The following is a 21134-nucleotide window of genomic DNA, read 5'->3' on the forward strand; positions in this document are numbered from 1 at the left end:
CGAACGTAGTCACGGCGGAAGGGCGGAAGGGCGGAAATTGGACTAGAGTTCCCGTCAAATAATTTCGTCAGATATCTTTAAGATTTCTGCAGAAAATATCTACACATTTGCCGAATATCTGCCGAGAAATCTGTAGATATTCTTACGAATTTTATTTGGGTTTGGGACAAAATTCGTCAGAAATTTTTGCAGATTTTCTGACGAATCCTGGTGCATATTCTGACGAATTTCTGTAGATATTTTGCCGATTTTCTGTAGACTTTTTTCTACATTCCAGACTTTCCAGACAGATTTGTCTGAAAAGATGGAATATTTTTCACTGAAGTTTGCAAAATTCAATAGAGTTATTCTTGGTGATATCACAGTGTTTATATAAAATAAAGAATTCTGCGACGTCGTGTTATATGTAGAGAATAGTGAAGTGAAAACTTTAAGCAGAGTATCGACTTAAATTTCGCGTTTTTGTATCATTCCATGGGCGATTTTTGAGAAATTGGTATTTTTGCTTGAATCTTTTTACTCACCTAAAATGTTTAATCGGAAATGTTTGTTAAGCAGAACTTACCATTTTCTTTATAACTTCTACAGTTTCTTCATAAATCAGCAATATTTTTGTTGAGACAATGGAGACTATGCAGATTTCCTATGCAGAAATTCTGCCGAGAATCTGCGGATTTTCGGCAGAATTTCTGCCGAAAATCTACAGATTTTCTCTGAATGTACTAGAATATACCGTTACAATTCAAAAAACCTCCGAGTATAATCGGCAGGTAGAGCAATGATTTGACGGGTTAGTATTAAATGCATTCTTGTTAACTATTGTCATTAGATGGATAGAAAGAGGTGAATCAGTATGAGCAAGTCGAAAAAAATAAGCTCAAAATGTTAGTAAAAGTGTATAAATAAATAATTAAATAAACCTTTGTTCATATAAACTGCAATATTCACAAAAGTAATTTAATTATTTCTAATTTTCTTAAAAACTTATTATGTGTCTGTAAATTGTGAAGAAGGGCAAAAAACTTAAATATAATTGACATTTATGTGCAATACAGCCTTGTTTCTATAGAAATTTCAAGATCACGGTAATCTACTCAATTCACCTAATGCTTCTACGATAGCAATCGTAATGGAAAATGTTTACTAATTCTAAATAAAAGTTTATAAATTTTAGTCCTCTTTACGAGGTTTTTACAAAACCTTATTCACGGAAATAACCTTTTAGCAGAGTCTCTATAGTTTGCAAATATATTCCGGTATATGATGTGAATTTGACTGAATGCGGTGAAAGTACTTCTGAGTTCCACCATTAAGAGTTTCTTAATTAACCAACAGTGATTATCTTAGCAACAATGATTGAATTCTGCAGAAAATGCCATAACAGGTGTTAGGGCAGCACAAACAATTGCAAGTCAATAAATTAAGGTATATCTATGCGTCTTATATAATTTTCACCATGATGAGGAAGAGGTAATGCATTATTATATGACTGACATTTTTGGAGTCCAAAGAAGTAACAGCAGGTGCAATTCTCGATAATCTTTGATAATTGAAATGTTGTTGTTTATTCCTTTTGTTTAATATTTATGTCACATTTCTTACTAATTTTAGTTAAATTAAGTGCTAAACTTTATTGTTAACGGTACGTGAAGTTTTCAAATGAAATAATTACCTATTTTGTGAACAAAAATATGATATGATATGATTTTTTTTAGAGAGATTTTCTTATTGTTTTAGATGGGAAAGGAGAAAAGACCAGGAATAAGTACAAATCCTGCACTCAGGAGCAACTCAACAAGGTTTTGGAAGCCTTTCGATGCGGTTTTAGTTTTAGTTATACTGTTTGTCTCCATTTAGAAAACTTCCCTTGTCTCCATTTGGATTAATTTGCTTCCAATAGAAGCATTTTGCACTTGTGTTTTTTTCTTGTATTCAAGAAGTTTTCAAATTATATCTAAAGAATTTTCACTAAACAGTAACATTCTAGAACGATTCAAGGAGCAAATTTGTGTAATTCTCTTCAGAAAAAAATTGAACTGAAATTAGAAAAATCAGAAAAATCAGAAAAAAATTGAAAAATTAGAAACTTGTCAAAACGCATATTTAATTCTTTCGCGACCTCTGAGAAAACTTAAACGTTTTATAATGAGCATATTCTTATAGGAAATTTACTGCTCTACAACATTGCAGAAGACTATGTTCCTCTATCTTGAAAGAAATGTGATTTTCGAATCATTTTCTAAAAGTCAATTTTGTGGAGATTCTCAAAATTGCTGGGGCAAATTTTGTCAGTCTTCGGATAATTTGTGACGTTTTACTCTCGCAAACGTTAAAAATAACAAATAGCCATATTTTTATAGGAAATTTATTCCTCTACAACTTTGTCGAAGATAATTTTTCTCTATCTTAACGAGAAATGTGCTTAAATTGAGCTAATCAGTGTTGATATTTTCTGTAAGCCAAATATTCCAAAAACAGGGCTAAAAATTTCATTATTTTTTATTTTACATAATCCTTCCTCGAATCCCTTGAAACTTTGTAAATTTAAGAAGGTTCATGAAAGCTATCTATAATAAAAATTTCAAGCCTCAGTCTCTTTTATTTTAGAAAATAGTGAATATTGAAATTTTCGTTTTGACAAATTTTGCCCCAGTCTCCCTTAATGTGTTAAATCTTCTGTCAAAGTTAAGGCATCTGGAAATGGTTTTGAATTAGGACATTTACCTTAGTCCATTACTGGTTGAATCATGTAGCTTAATGGCACGGCAATTGTGAACTATGCCAAGTTCTAGTCCTAGAATATGAATTTCGTTATAAGTTTTGTAATAACTACATAGGGGGAGGTGGGGCTACTTTCAGCTGTGGGGCTACATTGTTATACGATTTTTTCGTATATTTCTAATGAAAGCTGGGTTTTAACATAATGCAATTTAGATAGACAAAATAATTGTGGATCTAAATAATATAATCGTAAGGATCAGCTTCATTTATAAATAGGCGAAAAATTCGTATAACAATCTAGCCCCACAGCTCAAAGTAGCCCCACCTCCCCCTACTCCAGACCTTGAGTTATTCCATTCAGTGGTTTTTAATGTGTAATTTTTAAGAATTTTGAAAAATATGGTATATAGATAACTTTTTTAAGAAATTCCATTTACTTAATCAAAATTGGGTATATTGGGTATATTCGAAAGGTTAGTAGTTCGCGTGTAGTTCTCCTCGCAACCGTTTTTGAATTCTCTATGTCTGTAGAGAATTTCCTAAAATAACGATGTTGATAGGGGGTGATTCGAAAGGTCTTTAAATTGATGATATTCAACATTCAACATGTTTTTAGAATTTTATTAACAACTTTATTTTACCTGTCTTACTGCTTTAATTGTTTTAATAACATTTAAAGACATATTTTTACATAAATTAAGCATTTTCATGACTATTTGTCTAGCCACCAAGTCCATAGGAAATCATTTAAAGCTGGATCAGCATTTAAGTCAACTGGAACATTTCCTGGTGTAACAGCACTATCCTGGAGTTCATTAAGTCTTTTCTCCATATCTTTCATCGTATTGGGTTCTAAATGTGCTACGTTACTCATTTCGCAAGGATCTTCTTTTAAATGGAATAGGCAAGGAGCCTTCAGTGGATAACAGTTAGTAGAATTCAGAATTCTTTGGCCGCAGTTGATTTCAGTCTGACTTCTCAATGCTTCCAGATCGGTAGTCTTTAAAACTTTGAGTGAAAATGGGTTTAGGGCTAACCAAACGTCGCTGTTCATTACTAGCTGTGAGTAGTTCAGGCTTTCAGGACTGTTTTCTTGAGGCATATCCCCCAGCCAAGTATCGTATATTCCATTTGAAGTTGTTCCATTTACGTATTTCCATCCATCTCGGTAGTATGAGGAGTATCCAATAATAGGATCAATGTTGTGCAAGATTTCTGTTCGCGTTGCAGATTTGTTATTGGAAAGGGTAGGCCAAATGTTGTGGCCATCGAGCTTTTCTGATTTACTATGCATAACTCCAGCCAAATGAGCAAATGTTGGTAACCAATCAGTAATATGGGTTAAATGGTCAGAAACGTAGTGTCGTTGTCGCAATAAATGACTCCAAATGAGAGCTGTCCCTCGAAGTCCACCTTCCCATGGACTATCTTTTTGCTATAATATAAATTAATATAAATTATTATTATAGGTACTGTAAACCAGATTGATATCCTCAGTCTCTTACCCCTTTAAGTGGGTAGTTAGATGCGGTAGTGTGATGTATTCCAATAGTAGGACCTCCATTGTCCGAGAAAAACAGGATGATAGTATTTTCTAAAATATCTTTTTTCTCAAGAGCCTTTACAATCTGTCCAACCGATCGGTCTAGTGCTCTGACCATTGCAGCATATGATCTCCTCTTTGGATTCTGTATATGTCCCATCATCTCAAAATCTTCTGGAATTGTTTGAAATGGTTCCCTTGGAGTTGCTGCATGAGGAGCTATTTGAGACATCATAAGAAACATAGGTCCTTCTGTTGAATTATGATTCAAGATAATTTTTGACGCTTCGTCAGTTAAAACGTCTGGTAAGTACTCTCCAACTCTGTCTCTGTACAGACTTTCATTGTGCCGGAAATCGAAACCAGGTGCAATGGGTCTGAAATCGGTCATGTAGGTGCAATCAAAGTAATCAAGGTAACATCCTAAGTAGCCCACATGAGAGTCAAAGCCCCTATGTGTTGGGATAAAAGATTTCCTTGCGAATCCCAAATGCCACTTTCCTACAATATGTGTCTTGTACCCAGCTTCTTTGAGGTATTCAGGGAGGATTTTCTCATTCAGAGGAAGACCTCTGGGTTCACTCTGTAGTATTACAGAATGTTGCATTCCGGTATGAATAGGATATTTTCCAGTTAAAAAGGCAGCTCTTGAAGGTGTACACATTGCAGATGTATAATGATGTCGTAAGATAATTCCCTGATAGCCTAGGGCGTCGATGTTCGGCGTTAGTATTTGATTATTGCCTCTTAAGCTTAGATCATGAGAACCCTTTAAAGGATTAAAGTTTGTATAAGTAGGGGGAAATGGGGAACCTTTGAATGTGGAGCTGATTTGTTATTGGATTTTTTCCCCTATGTAATTTATAAGTACAGCTAAATTATATCATGATAAAGCTCAATTTTATTTAAAAATTAGTGAAAAATTCCAATTTCATAGCTGCGCCATATTCAAAGATACCTAACTCCCCCCTATAAGTAAAACACTTTCTATTTTATTTAAACAGATGCTGCTATTAACTGCTGTTAATTCTAAAATGGTACGAAAGATATCTTTAATTTTTGAAACATTATTGGGAATAGGCAAGATGAATAAAAACAAATAACAAAGTAATAAGGTGGGCCAGATCGGACTGATGATGACGTAGATTAGAGGTGTGCAAAAACTGTTGAAACCGAATTAACGTCAAAATAAGTTTGTTATAGTAGCGTTTTGACCACTGACGTACAGTAGAGTTCCTCAAATTTGAACATTTGGCGGGTATAGATGGCATTTCCCACTCCTCATATTTGAACAATATTTTCAAAAACGTAACGGAATTCATGTGAAATGCACTTTCCCTAAATTAAGAAAAAACCTTTAGGGGAATATATTAATGTAATTTATTGTGAAATAAATGGAATTTTTTACGGATGATAATATAATACGATAATATTGAGGAAACACTAGAGAAAAATTGTTCTGATTCAGACTCCACACAAAACTTTCTTCACGTAACCTCAAATTTTGCACTTTGAATTCAACCGTCGTTCAAATTTGAGGAGTTCAAATTTGAGGAACTCGACTGTACAGTAGACTCTCTCAAATTCGGGCATATGGGACCGAAATGTCAGCCGAATTAGACAGAAATTCGGGCGACAAACTTTTTGACGTAAAATGTTCGTAAAATGTAAAATGTGACGTAAAATGTTCGACAGGACAACAAACATTTACGAACAAATGACAAAATTTTTCGAACATTTTTTTTGTGTGTTTACGAACATTTACGAACAAATGTTTGTAAAAGTACAAAAAATGTTCGTCAAATGATCATGTTACGAACAATGTTTGTGAAAAAAGTGCAAACTTTTACGAACTTGTTTGTGGGTTATACGATTCACGAGCATTTTGTAACTCCCCCATAAGAATTCACAAACATTTACGAACATTTTTACGAAATATTTTTTTCTGTGTAGAACCTAGACAATTTTAATACCATACCCAATGTGGTCGTATTGATAAAAAAAAGTGCTTTTTTAATGAAAATTTATCATATTATACTTATTTTAAATTTATTAGCCGAGGAACAATAAATATATTTTCATTTATGAGTAGAATTAGTTAATCTTTGCAAAATTATTCGATTCCTATTTTTCTATTACAAATGTTTCACAAATTTGAGTTATCAACACTGTACCAGTCGAGTAAAGTATCTTCGTCACTGGCAGTTCGATTTGGCCCACCTTATACTTGAAACATCTTGGGGAATAGGTAGTTAATTTAGGAAAACTTCTCGTCCATATACATCTCTATGATTTAAACATGTTACTATTTTGATTTTTTTTAACGTCCGGGTTAAACCACTTATACAAACTTATTTCTCAAGCAATATTGTCAAATTTGGAAGTTTTAGAAAGGTCTTCAAATCTCAAATCCGGCTTTATGGATTTTAATCGAAAATGAATTGGTAAAATACCTATTATTGATTTAATTTTCTTGAATATTTCTTTTTATTTTTCCGTAAGCTTATTACTTGTGTTAAAATAATCTAAAATTCACTCCTCTTGACCAATTTTAATTTCAGATAGATTACCTAATCATTTTTGGTTATGGTACTCATCCAAAAAAACACGCGAAAAAAACCCACGAAAAATTAATTCTTGTGAATTCAAGTGATTTGTACTAATTTTAATCTCCTCCCAAGAAGCAAAATAGCTGTCTTATAGAACCAAGTATTAATTAAGTCTTTTAATGCACTTTTAAAAGACTTAAAGTGAAAATTTTCTGTTGAAATACCTATAGAAGCTCTTAAGATCTTTAAGAGTGCGCCACTTTACTTATAGTAATATCTGTGCCGGAACCAATAGCGTTATAAGCAAATAAAAAGATTTTAGGTTCTATAGTGCCTTACTTAAGGAATTCTATAAGACTATATTAAGAAAAAATTGCTTCTTGGGTCAGAATTGGGTCAGTCAGACTTTCGAAAAAATGTGGTTTAAGTTTAGGCCATTAATTTTTTGGTTTTATAAAACTCTAATTTTCAATAATAATTAAATAAAATAAATAATAATTATTGGCACATTATTAGTATCCTGACCGGATACTACTAAACGGATACTACTAAGCTAAAATCCCGAACGCCAAAATCCTGAAAGGGCCAAATCCCGAAAGCCAAAATCCCGAATATTCAAAATCCGAAAAAGGATGAAAATGGCGGATATTGTGTAGAATAATTTCCTAAGTCATAGAAAATATCTCTTTGCCTTCAGCAAGCGATGGTGCAATCGTGGGAGTAATTATGAGTTATGACACTTTTAAGAATTTGGGATTTTGGCGTTCGGGATTTCGGTTTCCAAGATTTTGACCGGGACCCATCCTAACCTATTACAAGTTCTCTCAGACAAGAGGTGAGTAATGAGTTTTTTGTAAAACCGTTAAATCAAAATGTAAAATCGGTAAAAGAATTGTCGATCTTTAGATAAAGATTGGCGATTAGTGCAATTTTTGGTACTTGTATCGACACTAATGCTCTCTACAGACTACAGAAATGTACGTCCATATTAAAGCAAATAGTCTAATCTTGCGTATAGGAAAAACTATTAAAGAGGGTCAGACATATATTTTAGAGTGTAGAGGCCATAAGATTACAAAGACGATTTAGATTACTGCTTGCTTGAGTGAGTCTTGAGCAAAGAAATTAATCACCCCCTGACCAATCAAACACGTTGATAACCCACTGCATTTTATTGTATCTGACATTCAAAGGATCAGATACTCAGACATCTAAGAAACTGTAAAGTCTTTATCTGCAAAAGAAGAGAGCATCTGGGTAACCTAGAAAACAGAGTTTTATCTCAAGTTTTTCACAATCCAAGGGTATATAGAGTCTGGGTCTACAGAGGAAAAGAGTATACACCTAGTATGAATGGAGTTCACAATAAACCGTTAATGTAGTAAATTTTTCACCAATCCAATACGATAAATTCGTCTCGAAATAATGTCATTATAGGAAGGGTCATCGATGGGATGAAATCGATATCTTCTTACAATAATTGAATCTTAGAATTTTAGATTGGGAAAATTTGGTTCTCCTGCGTCCCAGAATCAATAGGCATGATAATAAAAAAAATGCAAATAACGTTTTCAACTTGATTCTTTACTTCCCAAATTCATCTCACAAACACTGATTGTTATTAAGAATTCCAGGTGTTATAAACGCTTATCAGGGATTTTTTTTTATTTTGCACAATGAACTTGAAGTCACTTTAGACATAACACTAAGAACCTAGAACCTCTATTATGTTCTGCTTTTTTAAAAGTTTTTTACGCATCATTATGAAATTAAATTACACTTACTAGATCATCCGACAAAATGACCACAATATTTGGTTTTTGTAGTATAATTGATTCTTCTTCATGCATTATAATTGACATTACTATTAGTAAGCACAGTACGATAGCGAAAAGTATAACACCAGCAATTAAAATAATTCTCATTATTATTTTTCGCGACAACTTTTCATCTGAAAGACGCATTTTGCACTGTTTAATTCAATCACAATCCTCACAATTTAATGATATACACGAGGAAAATTGATAAAAATGACTGAGTAACATCGAAGTAAAAAAAAAATAAGAACCCTTAACGAGTATGAGGAGCTTCTTACAATCGTCAAATCTTGTCAGACTTTTTATGCTTCATATTGCTCGAACCATGTGGTGGAGGAAGCAATATAGTATTCCTTCTCTTCTTGATAACAACATTTATTTATATATTTTCAAGGATTTTTCACAGATGGAGCTAACAACAGGTTGCAATTGCTTGAAAACTGTTCTTTTGAGATTTAAATGTCGAATAAGATATAAAACATATATTAATGACAATGGTAGTTCAGTGAAAGAATCACAAATTTCATAAACTGAAACAAGCTTATCGGCAATCTCAATATTTAACTGAGTTTCTTATCTTAACAATGTTTACCAGAGAGTTCATTTTTATTTGATATATGAAAATTTATTAACATACATATATCTGAAAAGACAATACGAGTTTTTTACATAATTTTTCTTCAATGCATTTATAAAATGCTCATAAAGAAGATTTTTTATATAGTGCTTTTATATTATTAGAAATTTCAAGTACTGTTCTACTTATTTAGATCACATCTTGGAAGAAATACTACGGAAAGGACAAGTAAAGTATATGGTAATTTTCGTTCAATAATCTAGATTTAAGGAATAATGCCCACGGATATACACTAACGGCCAAAAAATTAAATACACCCTTCGTAAGCTTAAATACACGTGATTTGGACCGGGAAAACGCTGTAATATCCAGTTCTATTGACTGAAATGGTTTCATATATAAACCTAAGAACAGTTTTAAACAAGATTTGAGAAAATATATGAGCTACAAAATTTGTAATTTGAGGATCAGTCAAAAATTAGCTTTTTGGAAAAAAATGCAAATGTAGCTCCACATTCTAAAACTGATCTAATCTTTTAATAATCATTTAATATAAGCTAAATACTATTAGTAAATATTATTAAGAGTCAGAAAAACTGAAAATAATACCGAGGGAAAATTTTTGGTATGGATTGTGGTCGGTTTCCGGTGTGATGTGTTCTGAAAGGGGTTTCTTCTTTGAATATTGAAATTTTCAGCCCAAATTCTACTTTTTCATATATTTTTTTATTATTTTTCAAATTACTATTTATTATTGTTGCAAATTCATTTCTTTTACTTCATTATTTTATTTAAAAAACATGAATAAAATCATCAAATTCAGTTTTCCTCGAAGAATTTTCCTTTAGCTTTGGTAAGCGCCTCACATATTCGAGACATCCTGTTGACCAATTTCTACAAAATGTCTGAAGGAACTTTTCCCACACATCCTGAAGTGTTTCCACCAAGATTAGAACTTAGAGGAAAATTCTTCGAGGAAAACTGAATTTGATGATTTTATTCATGTTTTTTAAATAAAATAATGAAGTAAAAGAAATGAAATTGCAACAATAATAAATAGTAATTTGAAAAATAATAAAAAATATATGAAAAAGTAGAATTTGGGCTGAAAATTTCAATATTTAAAGAAGAAATCCCTTTCAGAACACATCACACCGGAAACCGACCACAATCCATACCAAAAATATTCCCTCGGTATTATTTTCAGTTTTTCTGACTCTTAATAATATTTACTAATAGTATTTAGCTTATATTAAATGATTATTAGAAGATTAGATCACTTTTAGAATGTGGGGCTACTTTTGCATTTTTTTCCAAAAAGCTAATTTTTGACTGATCCTCAAATTATAAATTTTGTAGCTCATATATTTTCTCAAATCTTGTTTAAAACTGTTCTTAGGTTTATATATGAAACCATTTCAGTCAATAGAACTGGATATTACAGCGTTTTCCCGGTCCAAATCACGTGTATTTAAACTTACGAAGGGTGTATTTAATGTTTTGGCCGTTAGTGTAAGCTTTAACATTGTAATAAGGTAAAATGCCCTCAAGTCGACCGGTTCCTTAATTCGACCGGTAGAGTTATTTATTCAATTTATTAATATTTGCACTATTATTTGGCGTATTATCTAACATTAATAGGTCAATTATTCCATAAACAAATACGAATCAGTGACAATTTTATAGAAATTCAGCATTAAAACATTCAAATATTGACCACCGATCGAGTCGAGGAACCGGTCGACTCGAGGGCACTTTACCTTATAGCACGAATAAATCTTAATAATAAGTAGAACACAATTGAAAGGGATAGGGATTTGGCCTATCCTTGGAAACATCTCGACCTTTTGTAGAAACATACCAAATTTCATCAAAATCCATTGTCTTTGTTTTCGAAATATTTTACTTGGAATTTTCGAAACTGGATTTTCTGATTTTAGCGTACTCAATTGTGGTCGTACAACTTGATGTTATGAATAATGGTAGTGTTTAATAAGACCATTCCATATCGCAGAATATCATAAAATTCTGGCAATAAGAATGGGAGTTATGGCTATTTTAAGATTTTTTTTGATCCCATATAATTCGAATCAGGGGGATTGGTAAAGTCAACCATTTTTTTGTTCGAGAACTCAAAGATTCAGCTATCATACTAAAATTTGAGACCGTTTATCCTGTAGAGTGAGCTATTGAGGAAATAGTTTTTTATGGTTTATGCTGTATGAAGTAAGAAAGACAAAATTTTCCTCTTATTGCGTTATCGTTTCATTTATTATCATATTTGTATCAATAACTTTGTTAAAATGAAAATAACACTTTAATTCACAATTGGAAAACTGCATGTTTGGTTAAACAAATATTTATCAACCGTAAATATTTGACGAAAATATCCGGGAATCGCATTGTTGAGCACTGTTTTTTTTTTTAGAATTGTCGAGTGAGTGATCCAATTAAGAGACCATTTGAGCCAATTAGCGAACAAGCGATCCACTTAGTGAGCGCTAACTTATTTCAGTATTAACTTTATTTTAGAAATTTTCTTTAATATTTTTGATAAATTTTTTAATATTATGTTTCTGATTGAAACAGTAAATAATTTTATGGATTTAGAAGAAGTAAAAAGGAATTTCATCAGTCTAAAAACAAGCGTTTAAGTAGCACTCTATCGAAAACGGTTCGGTTACTGCATCTTACTATAATATGTAATGATTTTTACCAGGAGTGCATTTTAAATTTTTATCAATCCCTGCAGGTTAAGATTTTTTTTAATAGAAGGAAGATGGTATTGCGCTCTATTTTTAGTGTGTTAATTTTACAAACAGAGATGAAATAGACTAGTTTTTTATGTGCCCCTTCCGTAGGGTTCTTCTAAAGATTTCGCTAATTTTATTTATATTTCTAAAATATATTGAACCAACTTTATTACATTGTTTACCCCCGCCCCAGTGCGGAATGCAAAAATATTAACATGTTAAAGTAGAATATAACAAACTAAATAAAAATAAAAACTGAACTCTTAAAACCATCAATCGTTTATAAAATTCACTGTCTAATGAATGTTTCACTAATGTTTCAAGTTTCACGTTTTATTAAGAATCAATGGGAAACGTGCAAGATGCATTTTTGTCATTGAAGCATACTAATTGACTAATAAAGAATATACTGTTTAAGCAAATTCAGTCGCTACGTAATCTTGTCAGCAGAACAATGAAAGTGTCAAATAAAATCGAACTTTCTGTGTAAGACACAAAATTTAGTTAATTTTAATTCAAAAAAAGTATTAGAAGTTAGATTAAGTGATCCTAAAGTGAAGCAGAAGGTGTATCAGCAATAAAAGGAGGATAGGATTTAGGAAAATCGGATGATTTGACCTGTCCGAGTCTGAAGGAGAATTGATAGCTGATTCTAGCTGAGTCAATTGAATTGTTGGGAATTTCTAAAATCAGGGTTTTGCTCTTTTAAGCCTATTTGAAGACTTTATTGGTATGATTTCAGGTGAGCATTGGACTGATGTGAAAAGATATTCTGCATCACTGAGAGTTCTTCTAATTTATACAGATAAACCTCGATCTCTCTGGTCTATTGTATTGCAAGCATTATGATCAATACATCTTCTAATTGACGTACCTGACGTCAGCCTAAATGTTGAGTACCTCAAATTAATAATATCTCTTACATTTATTCTATGCATAACATCCTGATATTGATTTTGCAATAGCGAATAGGTGAAATAGACTTCACAATTTTGTTATCTTATCACTTGAATGCTTGCTTGATAACATTCTATGTGAGAGTTTTTCAGTGAATCACAGGGCAGTCTTTGGAGAACCATACAATATTGAGCAAGTGAATTACGAAAGACTTCATGATGAAAGTTATAATTTTAAGTGTTATCCTTTTTGTGGGCTGTTTATCAGCAAAAGAAACCTGCCTAGATTTAAAAACCTCGGACAATGAAGCGAGTGATCGGTGTCTCCATTCAGGAGAAAATTTGTCGCAGAATGACTTGGTGAGTTCAAAAAAAATGTGCTAGATTTCCCATGGACATTTTGTGAAAATCTAATTGGTTTTGAACGTTTTCAACTAGGAAATACTTACAATTATATGCAAGCTAGCACGAGGGATTTTTCCTTTTCAACCTCGGAAGTCAATAAGTAAAACTCAAAAAGATTCTTGGAATAGATACAGTGGTGGACTTCCTCATTTCCAATTAATGATGAATAATCAGTACAAATTCAACATTGATTTCAATTTCCAAGACTGTGAAGAGGGAATTAAATCTCAAGCTGCTTATTTTTTCTGGGCTCCCAAATCCGAAGTCAATGTTAGAAGTTACAAAGTTATGGCACGCGAGTATTCTAGAGATGACACCGATAGGAATAACACGTCTATTGGTATCCTAGAAAAGAAAATTGGCCAGAATATCACTTTTACACCAAGCCATCGAAGTGATTATCTGAACCAGCCAAAAGAACCTCTATCCTTTGATTTTCTGGTATTCAGACCACCCATTAAACAAGTATTCAACGTGACTAACGTGGAATCTAGCGTTGAAACTATCTTGGAACCTAAAAAATACCTAAGCTACTTCTCCTACTACAATCCTTCTGAGTACGAACAGGTGGTTGAGGTCTTTCTGGATTCGAAATACAGTGTTGCCTACAACTTTAAAGAGCACGAATCGATCTATCTGGTACTAATTGAAATAAATGACGAGGATAACTATATCAAACGAACCAACAGAGCATTCAATGAATTTGAATCAGTTAGCAAGGTTAGTACAAATATTGATAGCATTTAGAATTCTATGCTTTGCCTTTCATTTGTACTGCGTGTGTTAAAATTGTACGTTATCGAATTGAGTCAACAAAGAACTTGTACTTAGCTTTCCAGATAAAGAGGGCTAATGAAAATTTTATCTGTTGTTCAAAAAGAGGTGCGCAATTAAAGAGAAAATGAAGCTCTCAATGCATAGAGAACCTATTACATATGAATTTCTCTCGTAAAATAGATCACTTTTGCTCTATGCAATTCATTTCTATTTAAATCATAGACCAGTAGATACAGTCCTAGACTATTACTTAATTCTACTAGTGAAAACAATTTTCGTATCAAACTAATAATGTTTTAGGGTAACTGTGCCAAATTTCGTCATAGTTGCGTGCAAGCGCCAAAGTCTAAAGTTTGAAATGTAATATTTTTAATACAAATTGACTTTTTTATTCCTTCTTTTTAAGGAGTGTTGCTTGGGAGTTTATACGCAGTTTATCAACTTCATTTTCACTCAAATCATTCTTATTCAATTTTAAAATAAATAAAAATGTAGACACTGCTTTGGTGGCCTATTTCGTCCACCTTTATTCTCCCATTGAATTTTCCCAGTAGTGTCTTTTTCACATTATATCGTGTGTCGAAACGACATTTTTGTTATGTTTTTGCATTGTATGATCTCTGAAGTACGCAAAAACTAAAATTCATCGACATTCGAGAAACAAAAAAGTGGTCGGAATTGCATGCCGGCCGGAATTTGGCACACTTACCCTATTGCTCATTGGAAACATAAGGAGAGATACGATTGAAAATGCATTATCCACTTTGAAAACTGTAAGCTGATGGAAAGCCTTGTTATTATCATCCTTATTGATACAACCATTATAATAAATTATTTTATGTTAATTATGATGATGAACGAAAATTGTATAAACAATAAGGGAAGATGAGTAGCTTCTAAACGCGCCAGCATTCAAATATTGCAAGATTTCTTTTTTTCTAAAGCCATCTACACATTGGGAGCAATTTTCGTCAAAAATAGTTTTTTTTAAAGAATATTGCCTGCTGTTCTGTAGGTGAAAACGTTAAAATTCTGTCAAATTTGCATTTTTTGACGAGAATTGATCCCAGTGTGTAGAGTCCTTAAAGCAAAAATTCTATTCTGTTGACTATCAAGGGCAGGTAGTTTTCTTTCGGACAAAAAATGATATTCAATAAGGTAGCTGACTTTTTAAGATCTAATCTGAGGAATGCAAAAAATGCTACAGTAAAGTCCCGCTATAGGCCATCGCTCTATAGTCCACAATTTATCTACCGTTGATTTCAAATCACTGAGGTTATGTTTTTTAGTACGCGACATGCAATGTTGTGATAATTATTTTAATATTTTTGACAAACTTTATTGAGTAGTTGTGATAATTGTGATCCATAATGAAGAGAGCGAGCACAAGTACCACAATCGTAAAGAAAGTGGAAGCTGTCGAGCAATTTCAATACCAAAAGTCGTTGATAATATTAAAAAATGACATGGACTAGTGCGACCCAAGTGTCAAATCTGGAACCAAATATGGACTATAGCGAGACTCTACTGTATATTCGCATATGAAAGCTAGTGCGTTTGAAAACTGATCTTGACCACGTTTTCATACGTCAAAAAATATTGGACTGTTTTCAAAAATATTCAGAATTTTTCCACAATAATAAACATCTTTATACTGAAGCGTTTTTATGATAGGTTTAGGGGTCTTGTTCGGTGATAATTTTTTGATATTTACGATCTTTCGATATTATTTTTTTATCAAAATATTTTATTTCAACGCTATTTTTAAAGAAACTGGAAGGTTCTGAAGCTTTTGATTATGGAAGTTTCGTATTACTAGATTTCTTTAACCTAGAACCCAGAGTATAGGTATAATTATCAAAATATAAATGCCATATAGTACGGAACTTGCGTCTTCAGAAGTTTAGAAATCTCACATTATTTTTTTTTGATTTCACAGAATGTCGCTTTTAATATCTCAATTCCTGCGTACTCTGCTATTACTGCTCGCATCGTTGGAAAAGCGGTCTACGTAGAATCTAACATCTTGGCTACTAATCGTGATCATTTTTCAGAAAGCGAAAGCGACGAACCTATCTCAGAAGTTAAAGGAATGGTAAGTTCAACAGCAAGGTTTATAAGAAAATCATCGCAATATAAAGGTTTCTTATGTTAAATTTTCAGAAAAAAGAGTTCTATGTAACTGATTTTCACTTGGAAGATGTCCAAATGCATCACGCCTCAGAAGTTCTTGTGGTTAACTATACAACAATCTACGTAGCACTGCTGTGCTTGGGCGTAGTTCTCTTGGCAGGATTATTGGTTTTCATCGTCAGGCTAGCCATTAAGCGATTCAGGACACCTGCTGTAGTTCCCTATCAGTCTCTTGCAGCAGACTCTTAGAGGAAAGCTTAATTTTTAAATACACTCCATTATTGGAATTACATTTGAAAATTACAAAAATAAACTGATTAGGTCGATTAAGTGTAAACTTTTAAAATTGAATTTCACAAAAATTAAGCAAAATTAAACAAAACCAAATATCGATAAACAATTGTATTGAAAAAGTTTTTTTTAATAAAAAAGTTATGATTTATTTGACATTTTATTATTTTTTTTTGTATGCTTTTTTTGTTCTATATTTTGGATTTCTACTTTTCTAAAATACTATAAAACCATCGTAAATTTCGTAAAAGATACCAATATTAAAACCGTATACAGTAGACTCTCGCTAATTCGACTCTTTTAAGATCGTGCTACTTTTTAATTCGGGCAGCGGTTACATTTGAAAAAGGTTTGTTGTCATTTTTCAAGTTTGATTATGATTATCAAATAAATCAAATATGCTCAAATTTGCCATGGTTTGTCTTAGTTTTGATGTGATTTTGCATTATTGACGGATTTTCATGCAATTTATGTTATATATGAATGTATAAACTCAATATTTATATATGCACATGAATAAAAAATCGTTGCATTTCAAAAAGTTTATCGCCCGAATTTCTGTGTAATTCGGCTGACATTTCGGTCCCATATGCCCGAATTTGAGAGAGTCTACTGTAATTTCTTATTAAATATATTTTAAATATTTTAAAATAACGTTGAATTCACTAACCTAATACTGAAATTTACAAAAATACGACTGATTCCAAAAATCATGAGCTAATGATTAAAATTTTTGGCTACTTTATTAAATCAATTTAACAATTTAATTTAATTAAATTAACTTGTGTTCAATAAATATTTTAATATTGGAAGTGTTAAATATTATATACTTCAGGTTAAAAAATCGCGACCGCTACACAGTTAAAAAGAAAATCTAAACCTCGTTAATTTTTTTTTGTAAATTCACAATAATAGTCATGAAGAGCTGTCAAATCTTTAAAAAGTAAAAATTCTGAGATGAGCTTATGAAAAAATAGAAAAAATATAATGTAAAATATTTCGTAAATGTTTTAGATTCACATTGGGAACTTACAAAATTCCCGTGAATGGTATAGTAAGTTTGTAAATGTTTGTATTTTTCCACAAACATAGTTTGTGAATAAGAAAATTTTTCTTTAAATTTTGTTACTAGTTCGTACTTCTTTGTTTTTCTGGCAATACATTACGAACAATTGGCAAAATATTATGAAATATTTGGGGTTGTACAGGATTATTTACAAATAATGTGCATAGTATACATTTCTCAAGAATTTATTAGTGAGGTATCCAATTTAGGAGAATTTTGTAAATTTTCATTAGGCATTCACAAATATTTACGAAATATTTTGCAATTTTTTTTGTGAATAATTACCAAAGCACAATAACTTTTATTTTGTAGACATGTTCTTGACATTTCCATGAGTGTGAGTGAGATCTAGATCTTATCATCTCACTTATTCTCATAGAAAGTTTGGAAAACATGTTTATAAACAAAAGTTATTGTGCGCTGGTCATAAGGATAATGCCTAACACACAATAACTTTTGTTTAGTAAACATGTTTTTTACATTTGAATGAGAGTGAGCGAGATCTAGATCTAGTCATCTCGCTCACTCTCACAGACAATTTTCAAAACATGTTTACAAACAAAAGTTATTGTGCGCTAGACATAATGACTAGCGCACAATAACTTTTATTTGTAAACATGTTTTCCAAATTTCCCTTGAGAATGAGCGAGATGACTAGATCTAGATCTCACTCTCTCACATTGAAATGTCAAAAACATGTTTACTAAACAAAAGTTATTGTGCGTTGGATATAAGAAGGAAAATTTACTGTTTTTGATTTAAGAATGTCATCAAAATAATAAAAGATACAATTTATTTTATTGAAGACGAAAGTGTGTGATTTTATTAGTAAATTCTACAAAGGATATTCAACATAAATATGTGTAGAATTTATGTGGATGCAGCTGTAATCGTTTCATCAAGTCTCTGATATCCAGGCTCAACTGGAGTTCTAAAGCAGCAGGAACAGCATTTCTTCAGCAGGAAGAATATCACTCCCAAGATCAAAACACCCGCAAGAGTAAAGAGCATACCAGCCATTGCTCTATCACTCACACTCAGGGTTAATTGCCCAAACGGTCTGTACCAGTAATCCTCGTTGTATACAGCATTCTCCCCTAAGTCTAGAACTTCAATAACCGACTCAATTCTCTGAAATTCACATTACTTGAATTTAGTATAAAAAAAAAGTAAATTGTAGTTTTAAGTTAGACTACCGTTCCAGTTATAATTTCTTCCATTGTTAACTGATTATTGTTTTTCAGAAATTCTTTTATAATCTTTGCAGTGAATTGTTTTTCTGTATTCACCCATCGCCCCAAGACTTTTTCGGTTAGGTACCATCCTGGCATAAAATATGTGTTAACGTCTAACTTCTGAAAATCAAAAGGTGTGTTTATAAAAATGGATTTGGTAAATAATGTATGCATATTTTTGGAAACTCCTACATATTTTATAGAAATAGATATTAAATTAAGTGAAGCAAATAATATAATGTTAAATTATTAAATAAAACCCTTATTCTTTACTAAAAAGATTTGTGAAAAAGGTTTATCTGTATAAAACTGCCTCATCTTTTTTTTTTATTTTTTCTTTAATTTTTAGTTGTATCCAATTTTACTTGCCTTGATCACTATTTCTTCAATTGTTCCATCAGATTTCATTGCAAAAGTATTGTTTTCGTCAAGGATCTTCAATTCGGAATTTTCTAAGACGTACCCATCGAAATTGTAACGAGTTCTCTTTGGTACTTTTACGTAGTGAGTATGATTGTGATCTTTTAACTCACTGTCACCAACAGTAATGTAACCTAATGTTACTAGTTCTGCAGACAAGACTTTCTTCTCCTTAAAATACTCAATATCATGAATCGTCTGCAGTTGTGGTGTAATTTTCATGAGATACTCGTAGGTTCCATTGATATTCCTCAATTTTGGATTGGAACTTAAAGGGATGTTTTCATACCCATACCCATAGAACTTAAGTAATTCATAAATTGATGAATCTGAATGATTAGAAGAGATCTGTTTGCGAGATATTATATCCCTAATCTGTAAGGAATTTATGTATCTATCTCCAGATACCCAGAAAAGATCACTTTTTAAATTGTTAAATATCTTTTCGCAATCCTCACTAGGATACTCCACAGAATCAATTTTTGTATCCTTCAAAATCAAGTAGTTGAGATCAGAAGGACTTTGGTTTTGCTGATATGTATCGTAAATAGATATCATACTTTTGCGTTCTTCACAAAGTTCTTGGAGTACTTTTTGTTCTTCCTCATTGATACTTTTTGCAGCTATATCACATTTATCGGAGATGGATTGACCAATTTCCTCATCACAGCATACGCAAATTTCCACTCTTTCTGCTGTAAAAGCAGGGATCAAAATTGAAATAAACAGAAAAGTGTAAAGTAACATTTTCACTTCTTGTCACTTTGTAACAGATGAAAATGAGCAATATAGAAATACTTTTGTTGGACGTATTTCACAAATACGTCTAACTTTGCGAAATGTATTTTTCACTTTGTTCAATCAGTTGAAATCTTATCAGTTTTAGATACACTTTATCAAAAGGGGGTTTCTATATTGTTTTCGCCGATATTCCTGGAAAGTGATCAGTAAAGTTGAAAGCTGGATTTGAAAAATAAATTTATCACAAAGACTCAGTGAAGTCTTATGGCTAAGAATTAGATAAGGTTAACGATTTTCCACTTTTAAAGCGGATCCTGAATTTTGTTATCAATTTAAAAAAAATATATTATAGGGGAAAGTGGGGCACCACCAAACACGGGGTAGCACCATACACTAATTTTTATTTCTAAACTACTTGGACTATCTCGACCATTTCTTAAGTTAACAAGCATCCCTATAATGCCAATAAATTTCTATAACTATTGTCTTCTCAAGTCGAATATCCGATAAAAAAAATCGCAGTGTTTAGTGCTACCCCGTGTTTGGTGGTGCCCCTGTTTCCCCTAACTTTTATCTAGAATCTTAAACCAATGGAATATGAACTAGAATATAAAAAGTCACATATATCCTTAAAGATACGTATACTGATAAGGAGTTAAGAAACAATAATCTAAACTTGAAATTCTCGATGAAGGTCATTTAAAGGTCAAAATACCAAAATCCGTAAAGAAGTTCTAATATAAAAAAATTTCCTTATTATTTTATTTTATAGTTTGTAATCTAAAAGAAAGGATTACTAAAAGTATAAGGATAAGGGTAAGTGTGCCAAATTTCGGCATAGTTGCATGCAAGCGTCAAAGTCTTAACTTGAAATGTAATATTTTAAATGCAAATTGATTTTCTTTATTCTTTCTTCTGAAAGAGTGTTGCTTGGAACCTTCTAAAGTGTTTACTGTCTTTATTTACTCTAAAATCATTCTTAAAACATTTTAAAATGAATAAAAATATAGACATAGCTTTGGTGCCCTATTTCGGCCACCTTCATTCTCATAGTTCCTTGCCCTTCGGGAATTCTTCCAATATCTTCCAATCCAAAATCCAATTTGTCGAATCTACATTTTTTGTTATTCTTTTGCATTGTATAATCTCTAGAGTACGTAAAATCTAAAAGCTCATGGACATTCGAGGAACAAAAAAGGTGGCCGAAATT

The 21134-nt window shown here is 31.9% G+C and overlaps 3 protein-coding genes across 12 annotated transcripts; 1 reads left to right on the forward strand and 2 right to left on the reverse strand.

Annotated features, from left to right (window-relative positions):
- Window positions 1-3330: 3330 nt before the first annotated feature.
- On the reverse strand, window positions 3331-8925 carry LOC129802745 (arylsulfatase B-like). The gene is made up of 3 exons (XM_055848792.1): window positions 8598-8925; window positions 4227-5033; window positions 3331-4156 (listed from the first exon to the last, which is right to left on the reverse strand). The coding sequence occupies exons 1-3, from the start codon at window positions 8775-8777 to the stop codon at window positions 3434-3436; spliced, it is 1710 nt and encodes a 569-aa protein (XP_055704767.1). The 5' UTR covers window positions 8778-8925; the 3' UTR covers window positions 3331-3433.
- Window positions 8926-12357: 3432 nt separating this feature from the next.
- LOC129802747 (uncharacterized) lies at window positions 12358-16613 on the forward strand. Of its 10 annotated transcripts, none has more exons than XM_055848797.1 (6): window positions 12358-12702; window positions 12766-12932; window positions 13010-13216; window positions 13295-13981; window positions 15978-16133; window positions 16202-16613. In XM_055848797.1, the coding sequence occupies exons 3-6, from the start codon at window positions 13073-13075 to the stop codon at window positions 16418-16420; spliced, it is 1206 nt and encodes a 401-aa protein (XP_055704772.1). In that variant the 5' UTR covers window positions 12358-12702; window positions 12766-12932; window positions 13010-13072; the 3' UTR covers window positions 16421-16613. The 10 variants fall into 10 exon arrangements, with proteins under 10 accessions (XP_055704772.1, XP_055704769.1, XP_055704773.1 ...); XM_055848798.1 differs by having other exon boundaries at window positions 12376-12702; window positions 13000-13216; XM_055848803.1 differs by having other exon boundaries at window positions 12376-12702; window positions 12766-12851; window positions 13000-13216.
- A 1706-nt stretch (window positions 16614-18319) lies between these two features.
- LOC129802746 (uncharacterized) lies at window positions 18320-20055 on the reverse strand. The gene is made up of 3 exons (XM_055848793.1): window positions 19133-20055; window positions 18725-18883; window positions 18320-18659 (listed from the first exon to the last, which is right to left on the reverse strand). The coding sequence occupies exons 1-3, from the start codon at window positions 19928-19930 to the stop codon at window positions 18399-18401; spliced, it is 1218 nt and encodes a 405-aa protein (XP_055704768.1). The 5' UTR covers window positions 19931-20055; the 3' UTR covers window positions 18320-18398.
- Between the last annotated feature and the right edge of the window lie 1079 nt (window positions 20056-21134).

This window comes from Phlebotomus papatasi, chromosome 2 (genome assembly GCF_024763615.1).
Source record: "Phlebotomus papatasi isolate M1 chromosome 2, Ppap_2.1, whole genome shotgun sequence".
NCBI lineage: Eukaryota > Metazoa > Arthropoda > Insecta > Diptera > Psychodidae > Phlebotomus > Phlebotomus papatasi.